The 17,020-nt window shown below is 34.5% G+C and overlaps 1 protein-coding gene across 35 annotated transcripts in view; it reads right to left on the bottom strand.

Annotated features, from left to right (window-relative positions):
- The window catches only part of PPFIA2 (PTPRF interacting protein alpha 2), a 677,893-nt gene that overhangs the window by 197,552 nt on the left and 463,321 nt on the right, over positions 1-17,020 (bottom strand). For 33 of the 35 annotated variants that reach the window (XM_043966209.1, XM_043966212.1, XM_043966211.1 and 30 more), the window contains one exon: positions 13,745-13,819. The exons of the other annotated variants lie outside the window; for them this stretch is intronic. In XM_043966209.1, the coding sequence (XP_043822144.1) occupies positions 13,745-13,819 (75 nt within the window). The remainder of the gene's footprint in view (positions 1-13,744; positions 13,820-17,020) is intronic. 35 annotated transcript variants of the gene reach the window in all.

The raw sequence follows: 17,020 nt of genomic DNA on the forward strand, positions 1-17,020 counted from the left end.
TTTCTAAAATATTACTAAATTATATGTTAATAGCTATTGCAAACCCCATTATTAGTAATTATTTTCTCACAGGGGTCAGACAACTAGTTAGAAGGAGATTACAGGAGTCCATTTGCTAGCACTAGGTGCAAGACTCTGTTGCACTGCCATATTCAGATCTGGGTTACATTCTCAGGGTGAAGAAGACCACCAGCATACCTAAAGAGGGAAGATCAAAACAGAAATTGAGAAGACACCAAAGTTGAAAGCCTCAAAGGAAAGTGTGAATTGGTCTCAGATCCAAAAAGAATTCCTAGAACTCACTTTCTTTTTAAATTAAATAAAAGAGCTAGAGGACAATTAAGAAAAGTAATGAGAGTGATGCAAAAATCATGGGAAAAGAGTAATAACTTGGAAAAGGATGCACAAAAATACTGAAGAAAATAAAACCTTAAAAAAAGAATAGGTCAATGGTAAAAGAGGCACACAAATCTACTGAATAAAACTTCTTAAAAAAGCAGAATTGGCCAAATTGAAAAGGGACTATAAAAGCTCATTGAATAAAATAATTCCTTAAAAATTACAATTGGGCAAGCAAAAGTTATTGATTCCATGAGACATCCAGAGGTGATAAAACACAATCAAAAGAATACACAACTAGAAGAAAATGTGAAATATCTCACTGGAAAGACAATTGACCAGGAAAATAGATCTTTGAACCTTATGCTCATCACAATTGGCTCAAAGAGGGAAAAACATACACACTCAGTTGGATATAGAAGTCTCTCTTACCCTACAAAAAAGTAGGAGGGGAAGGGGATATGAGAAAGGGAGAAGTGGCCGATAGAAGGAAGTGTGAATTGGGGCAGGTGGTAGTCAGAAGCAAAACACTTTTGAGGATAAACAGGGTGAAAGGAGAGAGGATAAACAGGAGGAAAATAGGATGGAAGAAAACGCATTATTAACAATCAAAACTGTGGGGAGAATTTTACAGCTAGCTTCTCTGATAAAAGCCTAATTTCTCAAATGTATAGAGAAGTTAAATTTACAAAAATAATGAGTCATTCTCCAATTGATAAATGGCCAAAGGCTATGAACAGACAGTTTTCAGATAAAGTAATTAACACTATCTATAGTCATATGAAAAAATGCTCCAAACACTATTGAATGCTCTATATCACTACTGATTAGAGAAATGCAAATTAAAACAACTCTAAGGTACTACCTCACATCTATCAGATTGGTTAACTTGACAGAAAAGGCAAATGACAAATGTTGAAAGGGATGTGGGAAAATTGAGACACTAATGCAGTCAGTGTAGTTTTGAATTGATTAAACCATTCTGAAGAGCAATTTGGAACTATACCCAACGGGTTATAAAACCATGCATACCTTCTGACCGAACAATAACACTACTAGCTCTGTATTCCAAAGAGATCAAATGAAAAGGACCCCTATGTACACAAATATGTACAGCAGCTCTTTCAGTGACAGCAAGAAAAAGGAAACCAAAAGGATGTCCATCAATTGAGGAATATCTGAAGAAGTTGTGATATATGATTTTAATGAAATACTATTGTGCTATAAGAAATGATTACCAAGATACCTTTGGAAAAACTGGAAGGACTTAGATGAACTGATGCAAAGTGAAATGAGCAGAACCAGGAAAATATTGTACATAGTAACAACAATATTGTGCAATTTTGTTCTGTGAATGACTTTGCTATTCTGAAAAATATTATGATCCAAGACAATTCTGAAGGACTTGTGAGAAATGCTATCTCCAGAGACATAACTTGAGTGCATATCATATGTACTATTACCTTCTATATTTTTAATGGGGGGGGGTTCTGTGTTTTCTTTCACAACATGGCTGATATGGCAATGTTTTGCATGACTGCACATGTACAACTTATATCAAATTTCTTGACTCCTGAATGAGGAGATAGGGGAAGGAGAAAGGAAAAAGAGAAAAATTGGGACTCAAAATTTTTTTAAAATGTTAAAAACTGTTTTTACATGTAATTGTGGGAAAATGAAATATCAAATAAATCAAAAGGAATTACACAGCTCTTAATCTACAAATAATTCAACACCTGTCATCTGCCTCAACATTTCCAGGTTGGTAAAACCTTCCAGAGTGAGTTACTGACTTGCATAGCTCTTAACAACTGAATTATTTCTAAACCATGTCAGTGGTACCCCAGAAGGTCAGCTATAGAGTACAGTTAGAAAATTTTTCCTCAATAAACTGCAGGTAGTGAGTATAAAAGGATGAGATAAATTTGCCTGACAACAGCAGAAGGTGAAATCCTCAAAAAGAATCCTATATCATCACTTTGGACAGGCTCACTCAGCCTCAGTTTCTTCATCTGTAAAGTAGGAATAATGGCATCTACCTCACAGGGCTCATTTTTTTTTTGTGAGGCAATTGGAGTTAAGTGACTTGCCCAGGGTCACACAGCTAGTAAGTGTTATGTGTCTGAGGCTGGATTTGAACTCAGGTACTCCTGACTCCAGGGCCGCTGATCTATCCACTGCGCCACCTAGCTGCCCCTCACAGGGCTCTTCTAATGAACACTGTAACAAATGATAGGTCCTTTAAAATCTTAAAGTACTTTGTTTGTTTGTTGTGGGGCAATGAGGGTTAAGTGACTTGCCCAGGGTCACACAGCTAGTGTCAAGTATCTGAGGCTAGATTTGAACTCAGGTCCTCATGAATCCAGGACTAATGCTTTATCCACTATGCCACCAAGCTGTCCCCAAAGTACTTTATAAATGTTATTATTTCAAATCATGAGCCTTTTTTTTTTAAATGGAGGATCATGCATATACATCCTTATTACCTATGTGTATACATTTCACAGGTCCATTTGCATTATATAGGTCAACATTCCAGAATTATGATCACAGTGTCAATGTATAATGCAAAAGACAAAAAATATATAATCAAGTAGTTTTGGACATGTCTCCTGAATATGAATGAGACTTTTTTTTTCCTTTTTTTTTTGCAAATGGTTGTGTAAAAACTCAACACGAAGGGATTATGTTTAAGGAACAAGTTTCAAGTCAGCTAATAGCTGAAGAACAAGTATTTACATGAAAGAATTGAAAGAGATTGGTGTGATTTTCTCACAAATGTATATCTGGCTTTTTTTTTTTTCTGTTTTAAGAGCCCAGCCTAGAAATCACATGGTTTGAAGGTTTGTGTTGCTTATGATCAAATAATTGATTTTGTATTAATTCAGGATAAAAAACATGACACTTTGTGCTTCCTAGTTATTATCCACCAAGATAAAATAACTATGCATCAAATCCCAGAAGTGGGATGGATGAAAGCAAGCTTTTATCATGGAAAATATTCTAACCAAAATAGGAAATAAAAGACTGCAAAGATTGGCAAACTTGACTTCAAATGTCTCATGCTCAACAGGGGACTATTTTAACAGGCATTTTAAACAATTTCTTCACACAAGTTTAGGGAACAGAAAAAATAGTAGAAATAGCAATTTTCTGAGCACTCTGCTCTTTTTTTTTTTTTTTTTTTTTTTTTTTGCGTTTCAGTATGTGTTGTTGTAAGTCACCCGGATTCCCTTTTGTTGGGCAAAAAAGATTCTTTGTACTGGGAAGGTACAATTAACAGCAGTGAGGAAGGAAATTTCTGCTGATAATAACTCAGGTAATTTACAGTTTCGAGACTCATCTTTGTAATACAGTATCACCATAATGGAAAATCGAGACATAAAACAGGAAAGCAAATACCATTGTGTGAAAAGTTACAATGAAGAAAAAAATATACTTTTTGTTTGCCTAAGATGAAGCAAAACTGACTTTTAACATCATTCAAATGTTCAGTGAAATAACATCAGTTAGAAAGGGTAAAGGATACACGAAAAATTTTGCACAGTGAAACAGTAATATAAACAGACTTCAGAGGAGACAAATTTGATAAGAAAATGGTGGAAAGAAATTCATAATAGACTGAAATAATTTCATTTCTATGGACAAGGGAGTAAACAAAGTTATTTCTATAAAAAATAAAAACATTCAACCAAGAAACTATATCTAGGGGCAGCTAGGTGGCGCAGTGGATAGAGCACCAGCCCCGGAGTCAGGAGGACCTGAGTTCAAATCTGACCTCAGACACTTAACACTTACTAGCTGTGTGACCCTGGGCAAGTCACTTAACCCCAAATGCCTCACTTAAAAAAAAAAAACAAAAAAAAAAAAACAAAAAAAAAAACCCAAAAAAGAAAGAAAAGAAACTATATGTGATTCCCCCAAAGAAGTGGGGGTAAAGTTCAAGAGTGCAAATATATGTCACCATCTTCTATTTATACCAAATTTTTCACCAAAATGGAATTAAATAAAAAGACCAGTCAGATAATAGCATATGATTTTTAATGTTACTAATAAAACTTTGCATGTCAGTTTCTCTAAACTCTTTGTTTTCCTCCTGATTCTTCTATCCCCTTCCCACTAACTTAGACTTCTCAAGGGCAACCAAAGCAAAAGGACTAGGGAGCAAATATCACTAGAATGCAGCCAAATCCCACCTTTGACATTATGTGTAATATTCTGGGCAAGTCATTTAAATTCCCTGACCCTTGTTTCCTATTTTGTAAAATGAGGGGAAAAAGAAGGTCTCTGAGTTCCTTTCTCACCACAATTCCAAAACAGTGCTTTGTACAAATGAGTTTAATGGAGTCCAAAATAACTAGGCACTTGAATAATGAAGACAATAATAGCTTCTAATCCAAAGGAATATGTACCACTTAAGGAAAGGGGAAGAAGGTTATATTTGGAAATTATCTACAGTTAAAAGAAAAATAAAAGCAATCTGTATGATCTATGTGGTACCCAGAAACCTATAATAGAAAAGAATTTGTGGGAACTACACTCTGAGGCATCAAAACTGTGGCTTCCTGCCGCAAAACTCCTGAGTGCTGCCTAAACCAGATTAAAATGTAATTTGGAAATGGTTAACAAAGCAGAAAATAATACGACATAACATAGACTGTTAATTTGTGGTTTTCTAAGTCAATGCATGGTCTGCAGGGATCCATTTCCACGTGCTTCTACCCATCACTATAAATTATAAATTTCATTTTTTCTCTATTACTAAATAGCTTTGGTAAGGATTCTCATAAAGCCACGAGAGGGACAGGGGAGAGACAATTTAAACTTTCCTTAAATAAATTTTATAATTATGTCATAAGAGTCGATCAGGAAGGTTGACACTATAAATTCCTGTTCAAAATAATTTAATTTGTTTTTGCAACATACATCAGTATGATCTGTTTTACTACCTGTCTGACCAAAAAACCAAACAAAAACAAACCCACCTTTTCTTCTTTCCTTTAATCACTGAAGTCAACCATGACTTTCTTGAAAGCATGGTGGGTATTCTTTAGCTTAGAAGGAGGCATTGTAATTGACTTAAGAGTGAGAATTGGGGGCAGCTAGGTGGTGCAGTAGATAAAGCACCGGCCCTGGATTCAGGATTACCTGAGTTCAAATTCGGCCTCAGACACTTGACACTTACTAGCTGTGTGACCCTGGGCAAGTCACTTAACCCCCATTGCCCCGCAAAAAAAAAAAAAAATAGTGAGAATTGTAGTTCATGAAATTGAGGAACGTCATTTTACTGGGGCTCTCACTGGTCATGCAAGACTTGGGTTTTTTTGTTTGTTTCTTTTTTAAATTTTGTTTTCTAACAATTATGTTCCTACTATTTGACATCACCACACTTGTGACCTCTAGACCTAGCATCTCTAGGCCAAAAGAAATAATTAGCAGTTCCATTAAGGAAGGGTAGCTAGGTGGCATGATGGATAGAGTGCTGGTCCTGAAGTCAGGACTTCCTGAGTTCAAATCCAGTTTCAGACACTTACTAGCTTCATGACCTTGGGCAAGTCACTTAACCATGTTTTCCTCAGTTTTCTTATCCATAAAATGAGCTGGAGAAGGAAATGGCAAACCACTCAAGAATCTTTGCAAAGAAAACCGCATATGGGGGTCACAAAGAGTTAGACTTGACTCAAACAACAAAAATAAGGAGTTAAGTAAATGAATTCAAAATATCCCTTGGTGGCACTGCAAGTTTGAAAACTCTGGAGTTATGCCAATTCCTACTATATTAATTTTCTATGTGAACAATACATGCTTAATTTTGAGCATATGGTATTAAAATAGAAATTAAAGGTTGATTTTTCCTTCAGATCTTCACATGGCACATTGACTTCTCCAAAGACAAGTGGGGACAAAATCTGCCTTTCTGTTTCTCCTGTGGTGGAAAGAGAAAAGGGGGGATGCAAGGAGGTGAGGCATATGAGTAAAGTGTACTGGCAAATTTGTGTAACACCAATTTCTGATCAATTGGATTTATGATTATCCTACACTGTGAATAACAGTCAAATTAAGTTATGCTAGCAAGCACTGTAAAAGTTATTTTACCTAAACCTTTGCCAAGTGGTAAGGTCTTCAAACAAATATTTTTCATTTAAAAAGTATAAAATATAATTCAATATAAAATTTATATTTATTTAAATTTTATAACTTTATATGAAATTTAAATTATTATGAACTCCCCTCCACTGCATGTTGGGGAATTTTATCATATTCTCAGAAAATTGCCTAGATCACTGACTGGTTATTTGTCAATCCTCAAAGAACTGTCAGATTCAGGACTTGAATCTAGTCTTTGAACTCAGTGCTGGATATTGATCCAGCCTATGCCATAATACCTCTCACACAATGAGTCAAAAATCTAGAGGATGTCATGAACCTTAATTCAAATATTATTTTGTTTTGAGAGAATCCTTCCCTGTGTGATGAAATTGCTAGGAAAATTGAAAAGCAGTCTGAGAGAAAAGCAGCTTACACCATCTAACACAAGAAACTCCAGTTGGATACATGCCTAAAGATAAATGCAAATCATTGTAATAATACAGGAAAAATGATGGTGGTGTACTTTTCAACTATCACAAGGGGAAGAATTCTTGTCTTAGAAAGAGGAAGATATAATTAGAAAAACAAAATGAACATTTTTTGTTCACATGAAATTGGAAAAAAATCAGTAAGAGCAAAATAAATGAAGTTAAAATAAGTGAAGCAATAATTTAGGAGAGAGTAATCTTTACAGCAAAGTTCTTTCATAAAAATGTACTATTCTAGGTTTATTTTTAAAATTTTATTTATTTTTTTTCTGAACTTAAGAAATAAAACAATCATTTCCATAATATAGTATGTTTCCCATATCAGAAAAAAACATCCTTCTACCATTTTTATGTTGTAGATTTCTCTAGCTTACTTAAAGACAACTTAACTGCTGCCTTCTCAAGGGAAAATATCCTTCCCTCCCATCCCTTACCAGTTGTTAATGCCACCTTTCATAAATCACTTTGCATATATAGGATATTTCAAAAGTCTTAGTATTTTTAAGGTTAAAAGTGCACTAAAATTTTGGGAACACCTTTTATTTCATATTTAATTTGCTATGAAAATGTTCTTTTCTGCTAAAGGAACATAAACTCCTTGAGGACAGGGTTGGTTTTATTTTTGTCTTTGTATCCCTAGCATCTAAGCACAGTATTTGGCATACAGTAGATTCTTAGAAAAAACTTGTCTACTGAGATAAAAATAAATGTAAGTCTGTTTAGTAGAATGACTCCAAGTACAAGGAGATATTCTCCAAATGAATTTGTGTGTGTATAGAGTATATGTATATACACATAACACATACATATATACATGGAGGGAGAGAGAGAAGAAAAGAGGAGAAAGAGGAAAAGAGAGGGAGAGACAGGGAGGAAGGGAAGAAAAGGGAGGGAGAGGGAGAAACAGTTATGATGAAACTGGACAAAAGAATGTTGCACTGAAGTAGGTTGCATTTTGTTATCGATAATGACTCGTGCTAATAGCATATGAAACTATAAGACTTCAGAGATCACATAACCAATGCAACCCTTTCATGGTCCAGATGAGGAAAAATATGAACCCGTATGATCAGAAAATAAGAGTAATGGATCACAGATTGACAAATTTTGCACTGTTATCAACAAAATATTAAAAAGACTCAGTAGAAGAGCTCTGTTGTACTTAGTAGATAATCTGGAAAAGATTTAAGGAAAACCAGAGATATGAACTTTTTATAAGGTAAGGGGAAAAAAGAGCTCTATTAAGTTTTCTTTTGCACCACTGTAGGGAGTACCCTAAACTACAAACCTAGGGATACACTAAAGATATGAAGCATGTGAACCAAAACCTAATAGCTGGGAAACAAGGAAACTAAAGGAAATAAACGCTTAATTTAAAAGTTGTTAAATTTGTACAATGTTAAACACAATATAAACACAGCTTCCACATATTAAAAAAAGAAATTTGTCCAGAAGAGTTAATTTCAAGATAGAAAGAAATCTGCTCTCATTCTTAATATGAATAGCTAAAATTAATTTTGCATGGTCATGTAATAAAGTCCAAAATTAAATAACATTTAAGGGTTCAAGCTATCCTTTGCTTTTCAATTGATTTTAAGGAGCAGAGCTGCTAATGGACATGTATGAAAGGATATAATGGGAAATGCAATTTTGCCTTGGAAACTCACATTTGGCTGCTTGTAATGTCTGTGTCTAGAATAAACATATGTGAATTAAAACAACATAAAACTGTCAACAGATTTGTACCCCAGTTCTTGTTCATTTAATGTGAAATTCATTTTGAAAAACAACAACACTTAAACAAGGATTCATTGCAAGTTTCTTTTTCTTTTTCTTTTTTTTTTTTTTTTTTTTTAGTGAGGCAATTGGGGTTAAGTGACTTGCCCAGGGTCACACAGATAGTTTGTGTTAAGTGTCTGAGGCTGGATTTGAACTCAGGTACTCCTGACTCCAGGGCTGGTGCTCTATCCACTGCGCCACCTAGCTGCCCCCATTGTAAGTTTATTGAGAAGTGTTCCTTCAATTGATTTTAATGATTACTTTAGATTCATCCATTTTTCCATTTTAAATCAAATAATTATGAAAATTATGTGGGCTCATGTTAGAGAAGAATGAAATTCTGAACACAATATCTCAATTTTCTTTTGTACTTCTCTTTGCTGTGACTTTATCATAAATTTTCAAATTTTCAAATTTTCAGTAGAAAATACTTGGCAACAAATGAAGCTTCTTTTTATTTTTATTTCATTCATTCATCCATCTATCTATCCATCTATCTATCTATCTATCTATCTATCTATCTATCTATCTATCTATCTATCTATTTAGTGGGGCAATGAGGGTTAAGTGACTTCCCCTGGGTCACACAGCTAGTAAGTGTCAAGTGAGGTCACATTTGAACTCAGGTCCTCCTGAATCCAGGGCCTGTGCTTTATCCACTCTGCCACCTAGCTGCCCCTACAAATGATGCTTCTCAATAAGGACATGTAAAGTTTCATTAACATAGCTATATTTCTTTGGATTATGTCCTTAGGAAAAACTTATGTGTTAAAAGTGGTCTATCAAATTAAACTGAACTCTCATTTTACAGTTATTGTTGAGAACAGTTAATAGTCTACTCAGAGAGAAAAAAAATGTAATGTAGTCAAAAACCATGAGTTCTCTCCTAGAATCTGTCATAATTAGTTATGTGGCAGTGATCCAAGTCTCAGTTTCCTCATCTCCAAAAAATGAGAATGGATAAGACCTACTCTAAGTATGTCTTTGGACTGCTATGAGAATCAAACTAAATAACATATACAAAGGTGCCTTTAAAACTCTAAAGCTTTATATAAATGCTATTATTCTTAAATTAGCTCACTGTGATCAATGCTACCTTAATGAGATGCACAAAAGTTAATTTACTAACATCAATGGTCACTCTAAAGAATGTACCCATCTAGTTCAGGGTGGATGGTATTTGGGAAATTGGATAGCATTTTCAATTATCTTAAAGAGCTTATTGCTGCAAATATCTTTTGTAGCACAAATGTTCTCCAGAGGTTTCTAGTTGTTGTGAATCAGGGAACAGCTGATTCACATAAGATGTCAAATTTCAAATTACCCAAAGGGCACTGGAACAATTGTTATTGTACATAATTAGGTTGCAGCATATTAGCAAAACTGATCGGCACTCAAGAAGTGGAGTAAAAGACATCAGTACTGACCTGGATGCCTGAAAAATAGAATTAGGCTGGTTATATAGTTTTAGGGAAAGAAAGTAGACAAACAGTCCAATGGTGGCGAAAACATGCAAAAATGTTCAAAAGAATCAGAGCAAGATCTCCAGAATGTTTGGCAAATTATCTATATAGGGCCCATGGAAAGATATTAAAAAGAATCAGAGAAGATGAAAAGTCACGAATGGATTGTGGTCAGGACTTGTAGATGGAATACTCCATGATGAGGAAATGAAAGATCCATTTAAGATTTGGTGTGACATTCTGCTGTGTTAAGATTTTCCTGGATCCTGATGATTTTCCAGAACATTGGCCATCCTTGCCAGCTTTGCGTTATTTGAAAATTTGATAAGCATGCCACCAATATCATTTATACTATACATATATAAAATCATATAGATATATAAATATTAAAAAGAAAAGGTTCTTTTTTACTTCTCCAAAACTTAATTGGGTAAAAGAGAGGTCCATTTGCAATACATGTATAAAATGCACAAGTACACATGGATATTTCTTCATGTCTTTTTGTATTACACATATCTATATATGCACAAACACATATACATATATCTATGTATGTGTATATCTATGTCTATCTAACACAACAAAAGGCCAAGCATAGATTCTCAGGACATTCTGCTTGAGACCTCCATCTAAGATCCAAGTTGACATTAAACCATTAATGACTACTTTTTTGATCTAGCCATTCACTCAGTTCAGAATCCATCTAATTGTGTTATTATCTGGCTTTATTTTATCCCTTTTCTATAAAAGCCTGAGAGACCCTTTAAAATGACTTGCTAATATCCAAGTAGATCAGATCTATATAATTGCCCTATAACATCAATGTAGTGAACTATATAGTTAGTCTCACATTACCTGCTCTTTCCTGAAGGCCAGGTGAGCTCTTTGTAATCACCACTTCCTCTTCTGAATGTTCACTAATTATTACATAAAAATGTTTTAGAATTTTGTTGGGGATCAAAGAAAAGTAAAGTAATGCAAAGTTATCAGCCTGATCATCCCTTTCTTGAACAATGGAACAATATTTACTCATCTCAAATTCTGAAGAAATCCTCCCATTCTCAATTCTCTTTTAAAGTTAATTGTCATTGGCTCAGTAATTGAATCTACCTTGTTTATTCATTTGTCAAGGATCTTACTTTATCTGGGTCAAATGACTTCAACTCATCCTTTTCACTATCTCCTTAATCGTCTTGGGCATTTACATCCTTAATGGCCTTATTTGTTCTGTCTTTTCCCATCAAGTATTCTTTTTCACTGGTGAGAAAACAGAAAGCTGATGAATGGATCAGTCATTCCTTCTCTTAGTCACTGATTATCATGGTGTCCTTCATCAAAAGCAGTGGTTCTATCCTTTCTTTGATCCTCTTTTTTTCTCTCACAGTGACTAGAAAAACCAAACAAAAAAATCTTTTTGTTCTCCTTAGCTGACCTCACCAGTTTCCGATTGTTAGCACTTCTCATACTGTTCTTACACTATGCTGTCATCATCATTTTTCCCCTTACTTGCCCTTTCTTAGCATTTCTGTAGAAAGCTTAAAATTACATAAGACTGGTGAATTTTCAATTTCATTTTGCAAATGATGCAACTGAAGCTCAGAGAGGTTAAATTGTTAAGGGTCATAGAACTAATTCTTATCAGCCTTGGAATCTGAACCTGGTTCCTTCAAGTCCAACATATTTTCTTCATTTACATTAGACTGCCTCTAAAATTATTAAGGTTTTGCTGTGTGTCTAATGTATTCAATCCTTCCTTCATTGGGCAACATTATATTTGATTTCTCCTCACCACTTACTACTTCTGGAATAAATCAAATATGGAATAGAAAATCATTGGAAATGTCAAAAATACAGCTTAGTCTCAAGCTATTTGGGGGTGCATGTCTGAAGTGGAGGGCAACCTCAGTCCTAATAATCCCAGTTCATTTCTATATTTTTAATATTAGTACAAGTTAAAAGAAAAAATAAGCATGGGCTCTCTGGAATAATTATGTTATAATAATAAATTCATAAATATTCTGATATAAATATCATTCATGTTCATTATATTACAATATTTTATATTATTTATAATCCATAATGCCTGTCACATAATAAATGCTATATAAAATATTAGCTATTATTATTTATTACTATTATTATTGCTATTTTGAATACTTAATAATTTCTAATGGTGTCAGACCATCAATACTTAAGTGGAATATATTAAATATTTGTGTGAAAAATGGAATCTCCTATCAAATAGAAAAAAGCACACACTTCTATGTGTTCCCAGTTTGATAAGTTGGAGAATGAATGAAAGCACTAGAAAGAAAAAAGAAAGTGGGAGGGAGTTAACCTAAAATCTCAATAAGGCACCAAGATTATATCTTCAGTTCTCCAAGGAAACAAATGACATTATGTATAAAGAAGAGAAACTGAAAGAGAAAACTCTGTATTCAGAGTACATTTATGTAGCATTTTATACCCTTGGGGAAACTACCTTTGATCAGTATATTGTATTCAATAAAAAGTCATTCTGCTAAGGATTACAGGAGTCTAGAAACAGCAACATAGATTTTTGAAGCAAAATAATCAAAATGCTTATGGTACTTAAATATATATGTATATATTCTGATACACTGAAGCATCAGTTTAATTAGGAGAGTAATTACCAAACAAGATTCAATGAAAGTAGTTTTCTTTAATTTTCACATGGTATTTACTCTTAGATTAATCACATTTTTGAGTGAACTATTAAGGTTTCTCTTTAGCATTATTTATTTTTTTTTGTGAGGCGATTGGGGTTAAGTGACTTGCCCAGGGTCACACAGCTAGTAAGTGTTAAGTGTCTGAGGCCGGATTTGAACTCAGGTCCTCCTGAATCCAGGGCCGGTGCTTTATCCACTGCGCCATCTAGCTGCCCCTCTCTTTAGCATTATTGATTCTTTAATGAAATATAAATCATTTTCTGTGTATACAAAGCTAAAAATGAAACTGTCCTCTCTTTCTATACATATGTATATATATATATATATATGTATGCATATGTATCATAAAATAAGAGTAAGAATTGGTGACATTGTTTATGCACAACCCATTATTTGTAAACATTATAACTGAATTATGGCCCCATGCTTTGGCAAGATAAGAGAATTCAGGACTTAAGAGAAAGCAGTTTTAAAAGAGTTGTGGAGTTCAGTTCTTTGAATTTATATGTTTTTACTGTCATGTCTCTGATGGTATTACAATGTTTGATATGAATTCCAATTTAGGGCTTGTGTTCTCTTGCCTGAAGTGACTGGAGTTGAGGTAAAACCTCAGCAAATTCCTGTGTACAGAAAACTAAAGGGATGTAGGGGACTTGTCCCTAGCTCTTGGCTTTTTCCCTCTTTTGTCTTCTCCTGGTGACATATCTGAATAAACTAAGAATCAAGAGATATTCAGCTCTGACAGTTTGTTTCAACACACCCTGTTCAGTGGCCTTGCCTGCATGTAATTTATCCTTTTTTCTTGGTGACCGTTGCAATAAAAGTAGTGGAAAACACAAGGGCCAGCATGTTAGCAATATTGAACCTCAAAAGGGGAGAAAGTGGGTGAGGTTACCTCCTGGTTAGCAGCTGTTAGTTCTTCTTCCAGTGCAGAGACTCTTTCTAAAGAAACCCTCAGTCGCTCCCTTACCTAGAAGAAAAACCAAAACATGTGCAGTAATGTGCATTCCATAAGTCTTTAAAGGTGTACAATCCATCATTAACATGTCTGTAAAATGGGTTGGACTACTACTAGGGTATCATCTAACTCTAAATAAATGATACTATGATATCTCAAGAGACATCATTAATTTCTGTAAAACCCTAAATTATCTGAAAATTATACATGATATAATGGCTGTTCCTAAGCTAGTGTCTCAGGAGTATGGCGTCCAGCATTCCTCCAATATCACCCACCCCTTTGGATGCAGTCCTAAATTGATTTGCCTTCTAGTGAATTGTGATTTATTATAAAGAACAGTTTAGCAAGACTCAAGTGTCATTTAACCATGTTCGCTTAAAATTAAGAATACTAGGAAAAAAAACACCTCAAAACTTCTTATTTCTTTAGGATGCTTAACTAATTTCCAAAAGGCATTTAGGATACATCTGGAAAAAGAAAAGCACATAGTTATTAATTCAGTGCTAAAGAATGAATGTGGAAAAATTATTTATTAGTGTTTATAATGATGATGATGGAGATGGATGATAATGATGACGGTGGTGGCGGTGATGATGATTGATGATGATAATGGAGGAGGAGGAGGAGGAGGAGGAGGAAGAGAAAATATAGGCTTTTGGAGTTGCTAAGAAATATGAAGTTATGTGTCTGTCTTCTGATCACTCAGAGATAAACTTTTGGGCCCCCAGAAATAGTTGAGGCATGATACAGTGAAAAAAAAAAAAAGTACTCAATTCGGAGCCAAAAGACCTGGGTTCCAATATTGATTCTGTCACTTACTATCTTGTGAAATTGGGGAAATCTTGTAAACTAATCTATAAAATGATAGAATAGGATTAAGTTGCCTTGAATGTCCATTCTGGCTTTAAATGTTGTAATACAGAACAGGAAGGAGACCTGAGAATTCTACCTAACGCCTGGCTATCCCCAAAGAAAGAAGTGTTCCAAATGCCCCAACAAAATGATTGTACTGTTGTCCTCTTACCATTTGATAGTATTCTTATGCACAGATCATTTTCTATTTTATATCATATTTTTCTGTGTGTGTATCATGCAGACTTGCCATCAGATGCCAAATATCTTGGTGCTAAAAACTGATTCTTGTTTATCTACACATTATATCTATCCTATTGCCTAGGACAGTGCATAGTATATATTCAGTGCTTGAGAGATGATTATTGAATGGATGATTCGCTATCTTCCAATGATGAATGAATTGAGAAATTGGAACTGTGGAAGAGTAGATACTGCATAGGAAAATGGGTATGTGAATGAAAACTATATGTTTTTCAGATATCATATAAATGAAATGCAAAATAAGCTACATTTTGTTTTCCTAATAATAGTTTTAACGGTTTCTGTAATTATAATTCTAGCCTAATGTTATCAGTGTGATGGCCTTATGGCAGGGCTTCTTAAACTTTTTCCAATCAAGACCCCTTTTCACCTGAGAAATTTTTATGTGACCCTAGTTACACAGGTGTATAAAATAGGTACACAAATCAAATGTTCGCTGCCAAATTTTCCATGACCTGGACATTGTTACATGACCCCATATCGGGTCATGACCCACAGTTTAAGAAGCTTTGGTCTATGAAATATCCTTCAAATGTATATCAATTAAGAGATTTTATTCTTGTGGGGCCATTAAAACAGAGGGCATATAATGAACCGAGACAAACCACTCTACATTGAAATGAATGGACTGTGTAATTGAAAATTTCCTTTAAGTAACATTTAACAATTTGAATGTCACAGGAAATTTTATTTAATGTAAGCAAAATTTTTAAGGCAAGAGGTAAATATCTACTGCTTTTTGCTCTTCTTAATCAGCTAATATTATTCTTTTTTAAAATCTTTTTAATTTTTTTTAAAATATCTTAAGTTCAAGTAATCTTTTTAACACTTACCATGCCCAAGGTATGGTAATAGGGATAAAAATACTAAAAGAGGACTTTACTAAAAGAGTAGTTGTCTTCAATCAGATTACTGGGGAATTCAGCATGTGTACAGATAAATAAATGCATGCTATTTTAGGAAACAAGGATAGCATGAACAACTGGACAGAGGAATGATGCAGCCTTTGTGGAAGGGGAAGTATCAGAGAGGAGATTCACAGGCAGATAAGAATTTTGAAAGGTAGAGGTAAAGACAAGGTACACTGCAAAACACAACACAACTCAACATAACACAACATGAAGATCTAGAGTTTAAAAGGGGTTAAGAAGCCATCTAATTTACACTATCATTTTTTTAACACTATCAATTTTTTTTGTGGGGCAATTGGGGTTAAGTGACTTGCCCAGGGTCACACAACTAGTAAGTGTTAAGTGTCTGAGGCCGGATTTGAACTCAGGTCCTCCTGAATCCAGGGCCGGTGCTCTATCCACTGTGCCACCTAGCTGCCCCCGAGGCCATCTAATTTAAACCCATCATTTTACAGTTGAGGACACTGAGGTCCAGGGATATTAAGTGACTTGACCAAAGTCACACAGATAATGGGTATCAGACTTAAGAAGATTTCAAAACAGACCATCAGATTCCAGGGCCAGTCTACTTTCCGTTATACTAACATGGTCTCACCTTGCAGGCAGTGAGTTTCTGTTTAGCCATTAAAATGTAATTTAAAATTTTAAACAATACCAAGTTAATGAACTTGATAGTAACTGATTTTTATTTGAACAAAATCCCATCTTTCTTAAAATAAAATTATACTCAGTCATAGAAATGAAAAATAAATGCTGACTTGGGAGAAAGTGGCATTTAAAGGTGTGTTGACACTTCATTTAGCAAATACTGTAAATTTCCATCCACCCAGAATCTAATTCAGAATGGTTATGTAAAGGGCAACTAGGTGGTGCAGTGGATAGAGCACCAGCCCTGGAGTTAGGAGGACCTAAGTTCAAATCTGGCCTTAGACACTTGACAGTTAATAGTTGTGTGACCCTGGGCAAGTCACTTAACCCCAATTGCCTCAAAAAAGCAAAAAAACAAAAAAAACGAAAAACAAAACCCAAAACAGAATGGTTATGTAATGTAGACTTCTTTTCCAGAACTATTGAAGGATAATAATTCCTCATCATGATGACCACATGGTTCCACAGATCAAAGGGTGATTGATTTAGGGATGGAAGGGACCCTTAGTAGCCAGCTACTTTAACTCTCTCATTT

Source organism: Dromiciops gliroides, chromosome 5 (assembly GCF_019393635.1).
Source record: "Dromiciops gliroides isolate mDroGli1 chromosome 5, mDroGli1.pri, whole genome shotgun sequence".
Classification (NCBI taxonomy): domain Eukaryota; kingdom Metazoa; phylum Chordata; class Mammalia; order Microbiotheria; family Microbiotheriidae; genus Dromiciops; species Dromiciops gliroides.